Raw genomic sequence first — 16,373 nt, 5'->3', positions numbered from 1 at the left:
CTTTTGTGGACTACAAATTCAAGTTGATATCAGACCGGATGGACTTATGACTGGCGCACAATTTTTAAACAAAGGTATGTCGTCCGGTTTTGATTTTTCATGTTCATTCTGTACGCACTGTCAGAACTGATGAAGTTTAATGATCCATTGCGCCGCCCACCATGGTCCTGCGACGTTAGATCGGAAATGTCTTGTCTGCAAGTGTTAATTCATCACAAAATAGAGTAACGCGAGTAACGAACTCATTTAAATTTCAGTAATTGTAACTGCGTTACTTGATTTAAAAAAATACTTCGTTACTTGCTCGTTACTGCTAAAAGTAGTGGAATTACAGTTACTTTGTAACGCGTTAGTCCCATCACTGCTGAAAATACATAAATTGTAATTCTGCGTCGTTCAAGGCAACTTTATCTAATCAAAGGGATTTTTCTTATGTTTACACTGCAAAAAATGGATTTTCAAGAAAACAAATTCTTAGTATTTTTGTGTTGTTTTCAGTAAAAATATCAAAAAAAATTCTTAAATTTTGATGCTTTTTCTTTATGAGCAAAACAGCCCAAAAAAATGAGTTTAGTTTTTAGACCAAAAATATCAAATTTAAGTGATTTTGTGCATAAAACAAGCAAAAAAATCTGCCAATGGGGTAAGCAAAAAAATCTTGAACATTTTTCTTCAACACTAAATTCAAGAAAAATTCAAGAAAAATGTTATTACCCCATTGGCAGATTTTTTGCTTGTCTATTTTTAGATATTTTTACTAAAAACAAGACAAAAGTACTAAGATTTTTTTTCTTAAATAATTTTTTGCAGTGTACATGAGTAGTTGTTATATATTTAACTGTTGTCAAGGCTTAAGCTGAAATTTTTGTCAGGTGCAAATTCTTATCAGTGCATATGGTTACCCCTGCATTTGTATATGCTAATGTTGATGCATTTGTGTGTGTGTTTCTGTTTCTCAGTATGTCTCGGGACGGATATGAAGTTGGCATTACCCTTCAGTTATGAGAATCACTATGAGATGCTCAAACTTCTGTACGACGGGTGCCAGGTGGTTCATGGTAACCTGGAGATCACACACCTGCATGGCAACCCAGATCTCTCCTTCCTGCAGGTATGTGCCTGTTGCTTATGTCTTTGTGTGTTTTTACATAGTACTGTGTGCTATAATGGAGATATGGACATTTCTGTGCTGCACATATATAAAATAATGTACCTTATGACAGAACATTGTTGAGGGAAACTTTAATTACATTTTTAAAATTCACAGATTTAACATACACTTTACATGCGCAACCCAGACACATCATCAGTGATGAAACCTGGGGTCATTGGGTGCTTGGGGTCTTTCAACATCATACACCCTCACCCAGGTGACCGCGCCAAGGATAATCAGTCCCCGACTTGGTAGCTTGTATAGTCCACTGATCACCCCTTTTGATCCACAGCCACTTAGATGCCTTTTCAGTGGCCTCCATGATGTTCCTAATGGCCTTTTTCTTGTGCAGTCCCCTGATTCCCATTTCCTTGAGGGCCCTGTAGAGTGACTAGCCTAAAAAACCCTGGAATCCAACCTCGAAAGGGATGTAGTAGGTCTTCCATCCCCTGCTTCGGCATCCACCTGCCAACTCTTCATACCTGGCCCTCTTCCGATCAAACGCCTCTTCCATTCTGTCTTCCCAGGGCATGGTCAATTCCAAAAGGAACACCTGCTTAGATAAGTGTGACATTAAGTGTGGTCATGGTGTTGGTTTCTGTGAATTTTAGCTGCGTTCCCGGGTGACCTTCAACTGCCAGTAACGAGCTGTTGCTAAAAGTTGCTGGATTCCTGCTTCGTGGTGGTTTCTCTCCAGCCTTGACAAAAGGGATCAAGCACTGTGCTGGCTGCTGATGCCTAGTGACAGAGGTCCCTGCACTGATGTCTTCTGCAATGACTCTTAACACCTGGTCGTTGCGCCATTGATAACATCCTTCTCCCAGGGCTTTACAGCAGCAACTTAATACGTGCTCCAGGGATCCTCTTCTTTGGCAAAGGGGTGTCTATCGCCCCCAGGAGAAGATGTTGGATAGACTGAGGAAGACATCGTAGACTGATTGGATAAGGAGCTGCTGGATCCAATATGGCTCTGCTTTGCGCAACTAAAGCCATGAGATCCTTTGGTCCGTCACCTGTTCCCATCAAGTCCATGACCCTTGCTGGATCTCCATCATTTTGCTGATGCGTCTTTTCTCCACCCCTGCTTGGATTTCTTCTTGGACCAGTTGCGTCTGTCCTTTCCCAGGGCCTTGTTGTATTGGGTTCTTGGGATACAGGCAAGCCCTGCACGTCCTGATGCCACTGTCTCCACCAGCACACTGTGCCATAAGTGTGCTTCAGCTTGATCAAACCCGTGGGCCCTCCACTTCCTACCCGTCTTTATCTCTATGCCAGCTGAGAAGACTTTGGTATTAGTGGACTCTCTTTACAACAGCACTTCTCTTGCTCGGGAGACCATAAACTCCTTAGACAGGCTACTAAAGGGGAGTTGTAGCTCAAGGCTATGCTGCTAATGCTGTGAGAGAGGCCCAATTACCTACGCAATGAGTGGCTGATCTTTCTCTCTAAATCCTTGACAGTGGTTAGGGGGACATCGTAAACCAGCAGTGGCCAGAGGAGTCGTGACAAAATGCCATTTTGGTAAATCCAGGATTTTAATTTCTCTGGTAGCTGTGATTTATCCACTGCAGCAATCCAGGCCTCCAATTATTTTCCAGTTTCATGAAGTGTGGGCGTATCCCTGAGTGTGCTGTTAATTACCTTTCCCAGGCTCTTAACTGGCTTCTCAGTAATTGATGGAATTTGGAATCACAAAAATATTTGAGAATAAAAATGTATGTTATCTTTTGAAATCTGCTTCTGTTGGACATGTTTAATTTAAACCTTAAAATATTGGCCATCTGTCACTTAAGAAAGTAGCAGGGTTTTCAAAGTTAATGTTTTATGCATTTTTTGTTGGTCTGTAGGGTATAGTGGAGGTGCAGGGTTATGTGCTGATAGCTCATGTCTCAGTGCCTTTGGTTCCTCTGGACAGTCTACGGATCATTCGAGGAAGTCAGCTCTATAACTCCAGCTACGCTCTCGCGGTGCAAGACAACATTCATCGTAGTCAGACGAATTTGGGTTTGAGAGAACTTCGCCTCAGCAGTTTAACCGGTAAGGGCTTCAGTTTTGTAGGTATGTTGTGCTGGGGTGCTTCCTAATGAAGTTGATACAAATCCTCTATGCCTCTAAGTGATAGTCCAGCCAAAAATCTAAATAATACCATGATTTACTCACCCTCCATTCAAGACTATCATCTTTCAGACAAACACAATCAAAGTTATTTCAGTAAATATCCTTACTGTTCCAAGGTTTATAATGGTAGTAAACCAGGGCCAGGTAACAACTACTGAATTTAAAGGCCAAAAAAGTGCATCCATCCTTCAAAGACATAATCCACTCGGCATCAGTTGGTTAATTCATTTAGTGGTAATATGTTACCAAACCATTTAAAAGTGGTATTATTTTCGTAATGACATGACTGTTCTCATAACTTTATTCTTGTAGTGCTGCAACTTTAGGCTCATTGTTTTGTTATTTTTGCCATAAAATGATGAGACACTGAAACTTAGTCATGTAAAGGACTTCATTGCTGTCCTTCACCGAAATCCTGCTTGGTGGGGTTTATATTTCGCAAAACCCTCAACTTTGCTTCCCTCAGAATATTAACTGGATAGACACTGTTTATAATGGTCAGAGCAAACCACTTCTCCTGCAAAGTCTCCCAAAGCATTGTAAGTGTACAACCTCTGCCTTTATACATCACACCTTATAATACATCAATACATTTATGTGCTGTTATTTTGTTAAATTAAATTTCTCCTTTTCAGGTCCTCGTTGTTCCTCAGCTTGTCTGCCTGGTGGATGTTGGGGAGAAACGGATAAAGACTGCCAAACATGTAAGTATCATTGACATGTTGTCATGTTTGGGTTTGTTAATAAAAATAGCCAATTTTCAATACTGTTTATCTGTAAATGTAGTGTTCCTCTAGCACAGTTAATTTGAGTGTGGCACTAGCAGATGAGTTATAAATAAATTAATCAAATGAATAAAACCTTATAAACACACTGTAAGTCACTGCCGTGTCTAAGGGGCCGGTTACACTTACGTTTAAAACTGAAAACGGGAACGTTTTTAGCATTTTGACTAGGGCTGCATAACAACTAATCGCAACTAATTGTTTGCAGAATAAAAGTTTTTGTTTACATCATAAGGGAGTACTTCGACTCGGCGCAGTAACACCCTCCCTCTCCCATTATGAGAGTGAGAAGGGGAGCGGACTTTTCAGGCGAGTCGAAGTACTCCCAAAAGTGCCATTACGCCATAAAATATAGTTCCTCCTCCAAATCCGCCCAGAAAAGCGCCACGCTTCACCCTGTACCACCAAACTTGCTCATACAACCACTCGTCCCAAACAGGAAAAACGTTGATGTGCTTGGTCACCTCTAACCTCATCTCCGTTTGGCACCATTGAATGAATGGGGCTAAGCTAAATGCTATCGAAGCGTCGCAGCGCGCTCCAGCGCTTACGTGCACGCACACAGATGATAGAGGGATGTATCAACAATTCTTAGTTAAGGTAATAACATATTTTAATATTGAAAATGAGTAGACTATTCCTTTAAGATGTCTTTTAAATGTAAAATTGCTTGCTGGGAACCTTAGACGTCACACTTTTATTAAACCTGTCTCTTTATTTCTGTCTGTCTCTAGTGACCTTTGTTAATTGTTCATCTGGCTGTTTGCGCTGTAAGGGTCAGAAGCCCAGTGATTGCTGTCATGGGCAGTGTGCTGCTGGGTGCACGGGGCCAAAAGACTCTGACTGTCTGGTAAATGAACACAGACACACATCAGAAATGTCACATTTAACATTTTTCAGTTAAAGGACATATCATGTCTATTTTTCAAGATGTAAAATAAGTCAAAATACCCCACATATCATTTATTATAGCATGTCCAAAATGCCCCTATTTGGGTGGGAGCAAAAAAAACCCCCACTTTTCATTTGTGTATCTTTAAATGCAAATGAGCTCCAGCTCCTCACTCTTTTAATGCCGTTTTGTTTTTGAATCTGCAGGCCTGTCGACACTTTAATGACAGTGGGATATGTAAAGAAAATTGCCCACTACCCACCATCTACGACCCGATCACTTTCCAGTCCAAACCTAACAAGGACAAAAGGTTCAGCTTTGGAGCCTCATGTGTAAAACAGTGCCCACGTACGTCAGACCCCTTATTAACCACTTTAATATCTTGAATTTAAAATGTCGTCGTATAAACATTCTGTACCTTCTCCGATTTAGGTAACTACTTGGCCATGGAGGTGGCGTGTACCATGGTTTGTCCCAAAGCTAATCAGGAGGTCATCACTGTCCAACCAGACGGTCAAGAAACACAGAAATGTGAAAAGTGTGAAGGAGAGTGTCCTAAAGGTCTGTCTGCGTGTATTTGTATGTTTCAGACCTAAAACTCTTCACAAGTATTTAAATGCAAAAAAGCAAGCTTTATACAGATTCGTTTTGTTCTTAAATCGGTCAGGAACGTGACATTAAGGTAGCTCTATCAAAAACTTGTGTACTGAGATTCATCACAGCCAATTGCAGTGTTTGCCATGTGCTGGCCATGCATTGGCATCTGCATACTTGTGTACAGTATACTTATGATCAAACCTTGTACGTGTTAAGACTGAATTATGTATAAATGTGATTGGATTAATCGTAGCATGTCTGTATGTGTGCAGTGTGTTATGGTCTAGGCATGGGAGACCTGCAGAACGTTTCAGTGGTGAACGTCACCAACATTGACGTTTTCAGTGGCTGTAAGAAGATCTATGGCAGTTTGGTTTTTCTCGCAGATTCCTTTAAAGTGTAAGTATGCACAGTTAGGGTAGGGGAAAGCAGGGAAGCCCTACAGTAGCCCTAAACGGACAAACGCGCGTGTTTCATCACTACGTTGTCTCAGACGACGACATGTTTGTCCTGTGATGGCTACCGTAGCTTCACTATGCATTTCGATAGGCGGGGTGAGCTGTGTACTGAGCGGTTGGTTGCAATTCGCAATCTTACAGCTAGATGACGGTAAACACACAGCAACTTTTAAAGCAACACCAAAGAGTTTTTTTTACCGTAAAATAACGTTTCTAAAAAGTTTCAGTCGTTCATCTACTCGAAACAGGGTGAACGGCACTTTCACATTCGCTTTGCAGCCCTCTATCCGCCAAAACCGCACTAAAGAAGTTTCCAACCGTCGGGTCGCGCTCCTGTAGTTCGAGTGAAAACTACAAAAACTTGCTTTACGGCAGACCTACAATCCAAATTATTTAGGACAGTGGTAATGGACAATTCCGCATCCGATCTCTAGGGGGAGCAAAGAGCAAAAACTCTTTAGTGTTGCTTTAAGTTGTTCATGATGGTGGTATATTAAGACATCTGTTGTCATGTCCATGTAGGAATCCTGTAACCAATTCATCCGGACTGCAGCAGAGTGACCTGGAACGTTTGAAGACGATAGAAGAGATCACAGGTTGCAATCAGTTATCATCAGATGCATCACAAATAAAGATCCAAGATCAGTGAATGAGTGTATCATAACAATGCCACATATGAAGCAGTGATCATTATTATAAGATGCATTTCAGTAACATTATATTTAAATTTTAGGTTATCTGTACATTGACGCCTGGCCTGAATATTTGCCTGATCTGAGTGTTTTTGAGAACTTAAGGGTGATCAGAGGAAAGATGCTTTACAAGTATGTATTTGTGTGACACTCCTTCTGTCTTTTTAAATTTTCTGAAATCGCTCTTATGTTTTACACTGTCCACAGTTGGTACTGAGTGCTGCAGTAATAATGTTTTTTATAGGCCAACCTGAAATTTAGTATGACACTTGTTCCTTCAATGAATGAAAGCCAATAGGATTTATGTTACATATAAGACTTGATTTCAACAAATCAGCAACTTCTTTATATTTTATGAAAAAACATTTCCAGATTAACCCCTCGACGCGCACTAGCTTGGGGGCGGAAAGACGTCATTTTTTTTTACGCAGCTAACAATATATATATAGCCTATTGTCTACAAACATTAATAATATTAACATTACTATACATTGTTTAAAAGGTCTACGGGTTTAGCATCAGTGTATGGTCCCTGTTTTGAGATACAGATGCTCTAGCATCATAAATATAATATTTTGTTACAGAATTCCAGATGACAACATGCAAAATATAAACGGGACTTCTTACCTTTGTGTTGATATAACGATCGCAAATCGAATCCAGTCTGTTTCAGATGTGTGAATAACCCATAAAAACTCTCCAATAAAATACATCCAATGACCATTTTTGTCCACAAATGCGTATAATCCGTGAAATATAGATAAATTGTCTGTTGTTTACATCAGATTTCACATGAACGTCTTGTAATAGATTTTAATATACAATCTGAGGACTATTTACATCGTAACACTTGTATATAAGATTACACTCACGTTCAAAACCAGCGGTCAAACTTGTTTCTAAAAGTAGGCGGGAGTATAATACATAATATCCAAACAGTGCTGTCAAATATCGTGACGTCATCTGACTTGCTTGTTCCTCCAATGACTTCATGAAAAATAATGATAGACAAAACGTGTAGCCAATTAGATAACGAATCCAACAATCTTTGTGTGACGTTTTATTTCCTGGTGTGGAAACGGCATTTTATACGCTTACATAAGGATAAATAATAATAAGAACGAACGTGCATGCATGTTAACAAAAGACTTTTATTTTGGGGCTGACTGGCACTTAGAAAAGGAACTAGTCTTACAAAAACTCTTGCAAGAACCTCATTTTTGGGCCTGTTGACCTCAAACATGAAATATAACTTCTTTAGACTTGTGGCTTTGGCATCATTGCATTTTTTTAGGTTCCACACACATATTTTTCATTAAGATTTTTAGTATAAAAAAATATGTTATGCAAAAAAAATTGTATTCCAATGTACTTTAATTTTTATCTTAAAATAATTTTGAAACCTGGAAAATGAAGCTCAAAGTGTGTTCTTTCTAATGATACCACAGTTATGCTTATACTCTAAATGGTTTAGTAAAAACAGCCCTTTTAGTGAAATTAGGTCTTTTCATGGTTTGGGCGAGAGTGGGGGTGCTTTTCAAGAGGTTAAGATTTATCTCCATCCAGTTTTTCTGGAAAAATCTCCCAGTGTTGCTTTATGTTTGAGATTTGTATTCATGATTATGTTTAATGTCACAGAGAACATCTGTAGACCCATCTAGCAACTTGTTGGCAATGGCCTTTAAAAATGATGAGTGTGTTTCATGTCATAGATCTTAAGCTTGTGTTAACCACCGACCTTTTATGCATTTAAGCAAAAACCCATTGGGAGTGAGAAGTGCTAAAATGCTAACTTGTTTCCGGGTTTTGGCCTACGCAACAACATCATGACTGCAGCACTCGATTGAGTTTTCACACACATTTTATGTGCTAGACTGTTTACACACCTTACGGCTCGTCTGGCTGCTAGCTGCACTTATCAGACCTTCAGTTTTCTGTTAGTTATAAAGGTTAATGATTATCTTCTACACCTGCTGTGTGATTCAAACATTTCTTCCTCTTGCTGTTAGTCTTTTAAGTCAGTTTTAGCCAAACAGTCCGTAAAACTAGTTTATTAGTTAATACGTAAACTTTTTCCGTACAGGGCTTATCCTAGTCCCAGACTAAAATGCATGTTTGATCTGCCTTAACTTAAAAACATCTTGCATTGACACGTCTTATCATATATCAGTGCCAATGTTCCTAGGTTGCTCACCAGTATTGTTTTTTGTAAGGTATGTTTGTTAAAACAACTTAAATGTCCTAATATACAGTAACTAAGGCCTAGTCCTGGATTAATCTAAAACTTTTCCGGGAAACCACACCTAAGTGTCGATAATTTTTATTTAACCATCAAAAAAACAGAAACAGATGTTGTCTGATATATAAGGCCGTTATGCAGATATACATGATACTTTGTGTTGCGGTATTACTTTAACCTGGTTAGGGTTAGGTAAAAAAAACTCTTAATTTATAGTTAAGGAAGAACCCAGGTCATATCTAGAGATCCGCACATTTGAGAGAGTGCTCTTTTGACTTTTTGTAAAAAATGTAGCAACGTCCTAGCAACCTCTTGAAAAACCTAGCAACATATTAGCAACCAGTAGCAACACCCTAGCAACTTTCTCACTACATCTTAGCAACCGCATACCTGGACCACCTTAACAGCAGTCACCACACCATAGGAAGTGCCAAGAAACACTGTTTCAATCATCCAGAACATTGAATAAATTGCTTTTAAATGTCCTAGAAACCACACACAGCATCATCGTCTTTGCTCATTGCACTTTTTGTCTCTTTTTAGGGGTGTTCTGTCTTTGGGAATTCAATCGTTGCAGATCGAGTCTCTCGGGCTGCGTTCCCTGCGCAGCGTCAGCGGAGGTTTAGTTCTGATTCATAATAACTCCAGACTGTGCTACAACTCCTCCAAGGCCTTGTCCTCGCTGCTCGTTCCAACACAGGAACCCAATTTCATCATTAACAACAACCGAGACCTAGAAGCATGTGGTAAGAGACCAGTTTTATTTTTTGGTGTTTGCATGTTGTTACTGTAGATGTAATGTGCCGTGAACTGACTATATTTACAATGTTGCACAATATTGCTTTAAAAATACTTAATGTTACTACAGTATAAAAGCATTAAGACAGTCAATATTATCTTTATTGGGAAGGATGGGCTTGCTTTGCATTAAACAGCAAATTTTGTTTTGGTTTGATGGAAGAAAGGCAAACTTATTGCATTGTCCAGTTGTTTTGATTTGTTTGCTGTCATTGCGGAAAATGATTCCTCACATATATAGATTGTATTTTCTGCACTGAGTTTATTTATTACATCACACATCTTACCGTCAGCTGCAGGTCAAATGAACTTTGTGATGAGGTTTTACCCTGTGCTATGCAAAGAGCTGCCAAAAATGAAGCATTGTGAGTTTTTCTGGAATTGTAAGCTTATTCAAGTCTTTTGTTAGTTGTAGTCATCCTTCACGTGCAGGAAATATTTTGTTTTATCAATACATTTTTTTATCAGTTGTTTTAAAGTGCGTTTCATAGATAACAAGACTGCTTGTGTTCCCTGTCTCTGCTTTCAGCATCTATTTGAATTCCATGTAGCTTTCATAATATTTTTGTATTTTTATTTTATTTGTATGGGATTATCCACATCACTTTATCTATTCTAAACTTGGTTTTGAAAATGATTTTTTTTACGTTAGTTTGGTTCATCTCAGTTCCAGATTTAATTTGTAATTAAGTATACAGTATATGTATGCATATTTCAGAAAAACCTTTTAGCAACAATGTAGGGATGTTAAAAAGTCGCTCAATAGCTGCGTTTACATGGACATTTGTAATCCGTTTAAATGATCAATCTGAATAAAAATGCTCCATGTAAACACCTCAATCGGACTAAAAAGTGCCAATCTGATTAAAAATCTAATCCGCTTGTTAGGGGTGGTTTATACCTTTTGTAATCCGCTCATAAGGACATGTATACACTTGATCGGATGGATAACTGAAACTGGGATGCTCTGCGCATGTGCTATCTTTTTTTTTTTTAATGGCATTTGGCAAACCCACTGAAAGGCGCATTTCCGCCACCTACAGGACGGGAGTGTGGAGCATATGCACACGTGCAATGACGTAGAATTGCCGTAATGACATGTGACGCAAATAACTCGAGTTTGTTTTGTTGAAGGAAGTCACAAGAAGTGATTGTCTTGTTAATCTTGTTCCTATTATCCTTCCAATTCCCCATAAAGTGATACAAGACAGCGTTGTCCGGTCAGTCCATGATTTATTCTTTGATCCACAAACGTGTGCGTTTGGACTCGCTCTCGCGAACGGTCTCTGCAGCACTGCGTGAAGTAAAATACGCTTTTTGGGCACACGTGAATGGGTGTTTTTGCTGCTGCTTTGAGGCACAAAGCAAATCTCAAAACAGCGTGAAACTATATTTGTGCTATGTGCGCATGTCAAATGATCAAATCTGATTTAAATCTTGTGTCATATAAACACGCACATCAATCCGATCACATTATTAAGTGTTCATGTAAACGCTGTGATAGGATTTATTAATCGGAAGGATTTTAATCCGATGGAGGCAAAATGTGTCCATGTAAACGTAGCTATTGTTAAATTTGTACAAAATGTTATTCTATTAAAATTAAAATGACTTTAAAGGGACACTCCACTTTTTTTGAAAATAAGCTCATTTTCCAGCTCCCCTAGAGTAAAACATTTGATTCTTACCGTTTTGGAATCCATTCAGCTGATCTCCGGGTCTGGCGCTAGCACTTTTAGCATAGCTTGGCACAATCCATTTGCTGTGTCCGAAACTGAACCGAATCGCATTCATACTACTAGGATTCATACTATACAGTACCTACTGTTTTAACAGTCAGTAAGTAAGTACTTCATCTAATTTAGTACCTACTGAACAGTATGCAGTTTCGGACGAAGCCATTGAGTCTGATTAGACCATTAGCGTCTTGCTAAAAAAATAACCAAAGACTTTCAATATTTTTTCTATTTAAAACATGACTCTTCTGTAGTTACACTGTGTACTAAGACCGACAGAAAATTAAAAGTTGCGATTTTGTTAGGCAGATATGGCTATGAACTATTGCTGATGTAACATGGCTGCAGCAGGCGCAATGATATTACACACACTGCCCGAAGACAGTCCCCTGCCATTAAAAGTAACCAAGGGGACTATTTTCGGGCAGTGCGTTATATCACTACCCCAGTTTGAGAGTATAGTCCTAATCCTATCTGCCTAGAAAATCGCAGCTTTTAATTTTCTGTCGGTCTTAGTACACAATGTATATACAAAAGAAAGTTTTAAATAGGAAAAATATCCAAACTCTTTGGTTATTTTTTAGCGCAATGCTAATGGTCTAATCAGATTCAATGGATTATGCTAAGCTAAAAGTGGTAGCGCCAGACCCGGAGATCAGCTGAATGAATTCCAAAACGGTAAAAATCAAATGTTTAACTCTAGGGGAGCTGGAAAACGAGCATATTTTCAAAAAAAGAGGAATGTCCCTTTAAAGTGTTGTGGTTGTGTATAGGTTTGGAGGAGTTGCACACCACATGGCACTTGCCTGTTGCTGTAATGATTTTTTCTTGGTTACACTTTATAATAAGAGTCCATGAATCATAATAAACTAAGACATACATTTTTTTTGAATTAATGCTAAGTTAATGCATCATAATCTAATGAAGTACAACATGACATGTTTTTTCGTGTTATTTAATGTATTTATTAACAATAAATTCATGTAGTCATGTAGTAGTTAATGGTGACTTTTCATTAGTTTATGATTAGTACATGACTTAACTCAGCATTTCTTCATTTTAAAGTAAGAATAAATTTAGGTATTAGTTCATTATGGTTTATGGACCCTTATTATAAAGTGTCACAATTTTGTCTTCCAGTGCTTACTCAGTAAACGTAATTATAAATAATTCAAATTAAATTGGAAAATATATATTTTTTATTTATGGATCAATCTTGAATTGTTCTATTTAGTGAAATGATTTTCCCCCACATGCCTGGTAGGATGTAACTTTTTCAGCTGAGCAAAATACTCTTACATATTCACTGTCAAATGCATGATTTTAAGTATTTTCAATGTAATTTCATGTCATACATTACTTGTATTTCAAACATGACTTGTTATATTTTTCTTCCCAGATGTTTGTTTCAGTTTTTAATAGCCTTTAATGAAATTCTTTCGTCTCTGTCTAGTTGTGGAGGGGAATGTGTGTGACCCCCTGTGTGCGGATACAGGCTGCTGGGGTCCGGGACCCAGTCAATGTGTGTCTTGTGTGAACTACAAGCGTGGTACAGAGTGTGTGGAGCAGTGTAACGTCTATCAGGGGTGAGTACTGTATGGATACGCCAATCTTTCATTTCAAATATAGTTGATTTAAATGTTGATTCTTTAGTGTACTGTTGTTTATGGCAAGACTGGATATAATTTCATATGTTGTTATTATAAAGTGTAACTGTAAAAGTCTTACTGTGTAATAAATGCATTTTTCACAGGTCAATGCGGGAGTTCGTGGACGGTACAAACTGTATCTCTTGCCACCCAGAGTGTCGACCAATCAATGGCTCTGACTCCTGTATAGGCCCAGTAAGAAATTCACGCAAAAACCTTTACTAAATAAACCTTTTAATAAACATTTACTACCTTTTCTAAATTTACTTTAAAGGAAGACTTCAACAGTGACAGAATATTTCCTTATGTTGTTCAAATCCATTACGGCTTTATTTCTTTTGTACAACATTTACCGCAATGTTCACGCTGCTACCTTCTTATAATATAATATACAGAAAAAATAATAAAATGTCAGTGAGAAACAAATGGACATTACATTTGTTACACATATAACATGCTGTTACAACAAACACAAGAATGTGCAATAAAGATGAGAATCATTTCAATAAGCAAGTGTGCGAGTACAAAAAAAATCTAAATTTTGGTTTGTTTTGGTTTCTTTTTACATGAAAGTGTACACTGTGTGTATGTGTGTTTCCAGGGTGCGGATCAGTGTAGGGAGTGTGCGCATTATCAGGACGGTGATTTGTGTGTCGAGCGTTGTCCCAGCGGGGTGAAAGAAGACCAGCACACCATCTGGAAATACTTCAACGCCACAAAACACTGTCTTCCCTGTGAAACCAACTGCACCGTCTCGTGAGTCGCTCGCTGTGCTTTTGAACGGTTCCTACTTCATGTCATGTCAACATTTTGTGATTTCATGTCTGTTTTGGGTTTACTGCAGATGTCCACTGGATGAACGGGGCTGTCCCATCCAACAAAAAGCTGGGTAAGACTTAGACCTGAAATGTGCATATGAGAAACATCTATTTCCTACATATTAAAGGACAAGTTTGGTATTTTACACTTAAACCCCTTTTGTCAGATTGTTTATGATGAAATAGAACGGTTTTGATTGAAATTTCGACATATGCGGCTGCCCTGAGAATTTTTGGGTGTTTGTGTTTCACCTCACACCTCTACAATGGGTTTATAGGTGCACTGGAACAATCCTTCCTAAAATGCATTCAACTTTCGTTTACAAAGACGTGAAACTCATCGAGTGGCCAGGGGTGTTCACTGATATGCTCACACAAAAATCGCTGCAAAATACGCTTTCCAACAGCTGTTTTAGCTTTGTTGTTAACTTGTGGACCTATTTTTCCAAACGCCTCACACCGGTACATTCTTCCGCTTAGAGCTTGAATAATAGACACTCCAGCCCAGGTGGTGGCGCTAATCCGCCATTGCCAATTGCAAGAATAGAAACAAAGTTCCCGGCGGCGGAGTAATACTGTACCTCACAGCACATCTAATACAAGTCAATGGAGTTGGACAAAAACTACGATAAAACCTGTTGGAATGCGTATTTTGCAGCGATTTTTGTGTGAGCATATCAGTGAAACACCCCTGACCACTCGGTGAGTTTCACGAAAGTTTAATGCATTTTAGGAAGGATTGTTCCAGTGCACCATTAAACCCATTGTAAAGGTGGGAGGTGAAACACAAACACCCGAAAATTCTTGGGGCAGCCGCATATGTCGAAATTTCAGTCAAAACAGTTCTACTTCATCACAAACAATCTGAAAACAGGGCTTCAAGTGCAAAACACCGAACTTGTCCTTTAAATGTTTGTGTTTGGATCAACTGTTTGTGCTACAGATGCTGTAAATGTAAAAATATGTGACCCTGTTTGTGAAATCCAGTCTCACATCTAATGATGAGATTTGGGGAATCAAAGTTTGATTTCACCCTTTGGTTTTAATCTTTAACATGATCTTACTCTGTCAATGTTAAAAACATCAAGGTTATATTTTCACAGAATGTTCGTTACATTATAACCCCATTCACACAGCACTTTGATCCCAGAAAAGTTTTGTAAAATTGGCAGAGAGCAATCTGTGTGTCCCGTAAGTGGGACCTAGTAACATTGCCGTAACATTTACGGAAAGCGTCCTGTGTGAACAAAAGGCAGATACAATGGCATAAGAGGCGGGCTGTAGTGAGGATGCAAGTGTCATCGCAATGAGAAGTTATGGTTAAGCTCTTTGACACAGGATTTAAATGCAGATCAGCATTCACGACGAGAAATGTCTGCAAACTGCACTATCCGTGCTGAAGCTGAGATTATTTACCAGCATAATAGAACAGAGCGTCCTCTATGATCTTATAATAAACGAAAAGGCACGTGTGTGGTTTCTCGAGAGATATATCACAGATAATTTGCAAATTTTAGACGCTGCGGAATAAAACTACCCAGAGCAGGACTTTAAATACGTCACATCATTGGCAGTGTGAATGAACCAAAATCATAAAATAGGATGATTTAATGTAGAAATGTTAATGTTATGGAATCCCTGCAGGCCTGGAACAACAATTGCCATCACCATCGGTGGATTGTTTCTCTTCTTTATTCTGGTGGCGCTGCTTGTGTTTTACCTGCGACGGCAGAAACAGCAGAAGAGGAAAGAAACAATGAGGAGAATTCTGCAGGAGCACGAGGTGAGATGTTTTACTCTCTCGTCTTTGTGTAGTTTGGTTTTCAGAGTTCATATTTCGGGAACGGAAATTTTCTTCGAACTTTGGATTTGATTTCACTCCACATCTCGGCCACAGCTCCTCATCAGTTCATTTCAATACAGTTTAATGATAACATGACATGCCAATGACACAATACTTTGTACAAAATATTGTTATCTAATATATTATGAATATATTTAGCATTTTTATTCCTTTAGTTTGCCACAATGCATTGTGGGATTGCCTTCTCCACCAGAAAAAAATTCAGTCCTGACTTTGAATCTGGCCAAAAGTAGAATGTTAGAAGGCAGCATAATTTGGAAATCTGTTTAAAGGGCACTTATTATGTTTTACAAGATGTAATATAAGTCTCAGGTGTGCCCAGAATGCATCCGTGAAGCTTCAGCTAATTTATTACAGATCATTTATTATAGCACCAAAGTGCCCTTGTTTGGGTGGGAGCAAAAACGCGCCGAGGGAAACTATGGTAATGCAGGACTGTCAGTCAGTGGCCGTGGGCGGGGCTTTATCAGTGTGATGTCACATTAACAACACACACTGCCAACACACATTTATATCCATATGGATTTTCATGATATATGCCCTTATGTTTGACAACATCACACGCTGGTTATTG

The 16,373-nt window shown here is 38.7% G+C and overlaps 1 protein-coding gene across 1 annotated transcript in view; it reads left to right on the top strand.

Moving 5' to 3' along the window:
* The window catches only part of erbb2 (erb-b2 receptor tyrosine kinase 2), a 51,833-nt gene that overhangs the window by 20,510 nt on the left and 14,950 nt on the right, over positions 1–16,373 (top strand). The window contains exons 2-17 of the mRNA XM_055175722.2: positions 960–1,111; positions 3,001–3,190; positions 3,682–3,810; positions 3,907–3,975; positions 4,791–4,906; positions 5,155–5,296; positions 5,381–5,509; positions 5,818–5,944; positions 6,526–6,599; positions 6,737–6,827; positions 9,478–9,680; positions 12,922–13,054; positions 13,222–13,312; positions 13,719–13,873; positions 13,962–14,006; positions 15,580–15,718. Coding sequence (XP_055031697.2) covers positions 960–1,111; positions 3,001–3,190; positions 3,682–3,810; positions 3,907–3,975; positions 4,791–4,906; positions 5,155–5,296; positions 5,381–5,509; positions 5,818–5,944; positions 6,526–6,599; positions 6,737–6,827; positions 9,478–9,680; positions 12,922–13,054; positions 13,222–13,312; positions 13,719–13,873; positions 13,962–14,006; positions 15,580–15,718 — 1,985 coding nt within the window. The remainder of the gene's footprint in view (positions 1–959; positions 1,112–3,000; positions 3,191–3,681; positions 3,811–3,906; positions 3,976–4,790; positions 4,907–5,154; positions 5,297–5,380; positions 5,510–5,817; positions 5,945–6,525; positions 6,600–6,736; positions 6,828–9,477; positions 9,681–12,921; positions 13,055–13,221; positions 13,313–13,718; positions 13,874–13,961; positions 14,007–15,579; positions 15,719–16,373) is intronic.

The sequence above is a fragment of the Misgurnus anguillicaudatus genome, chromosome 4 (assembly GCF_027580225.2).
Source record: "Misgurnus anguillicaudatus chromosome 4, ASM2758022v2, whole genome shotgun sequence".
In the NCBI taxonomy this organism is placed as follows: Eukaryota; Metazoa; Chordata; class Actinopteri; order Cypriniformes; family Cobitidae; genus Misgurnus; species Misgurnus anguillicaudatus.
The sequence above is the reverse complement of the archived record's forward strand: the minus strand, read 5'-3'. Positions and strand labels throughout refer to the sequence as shown.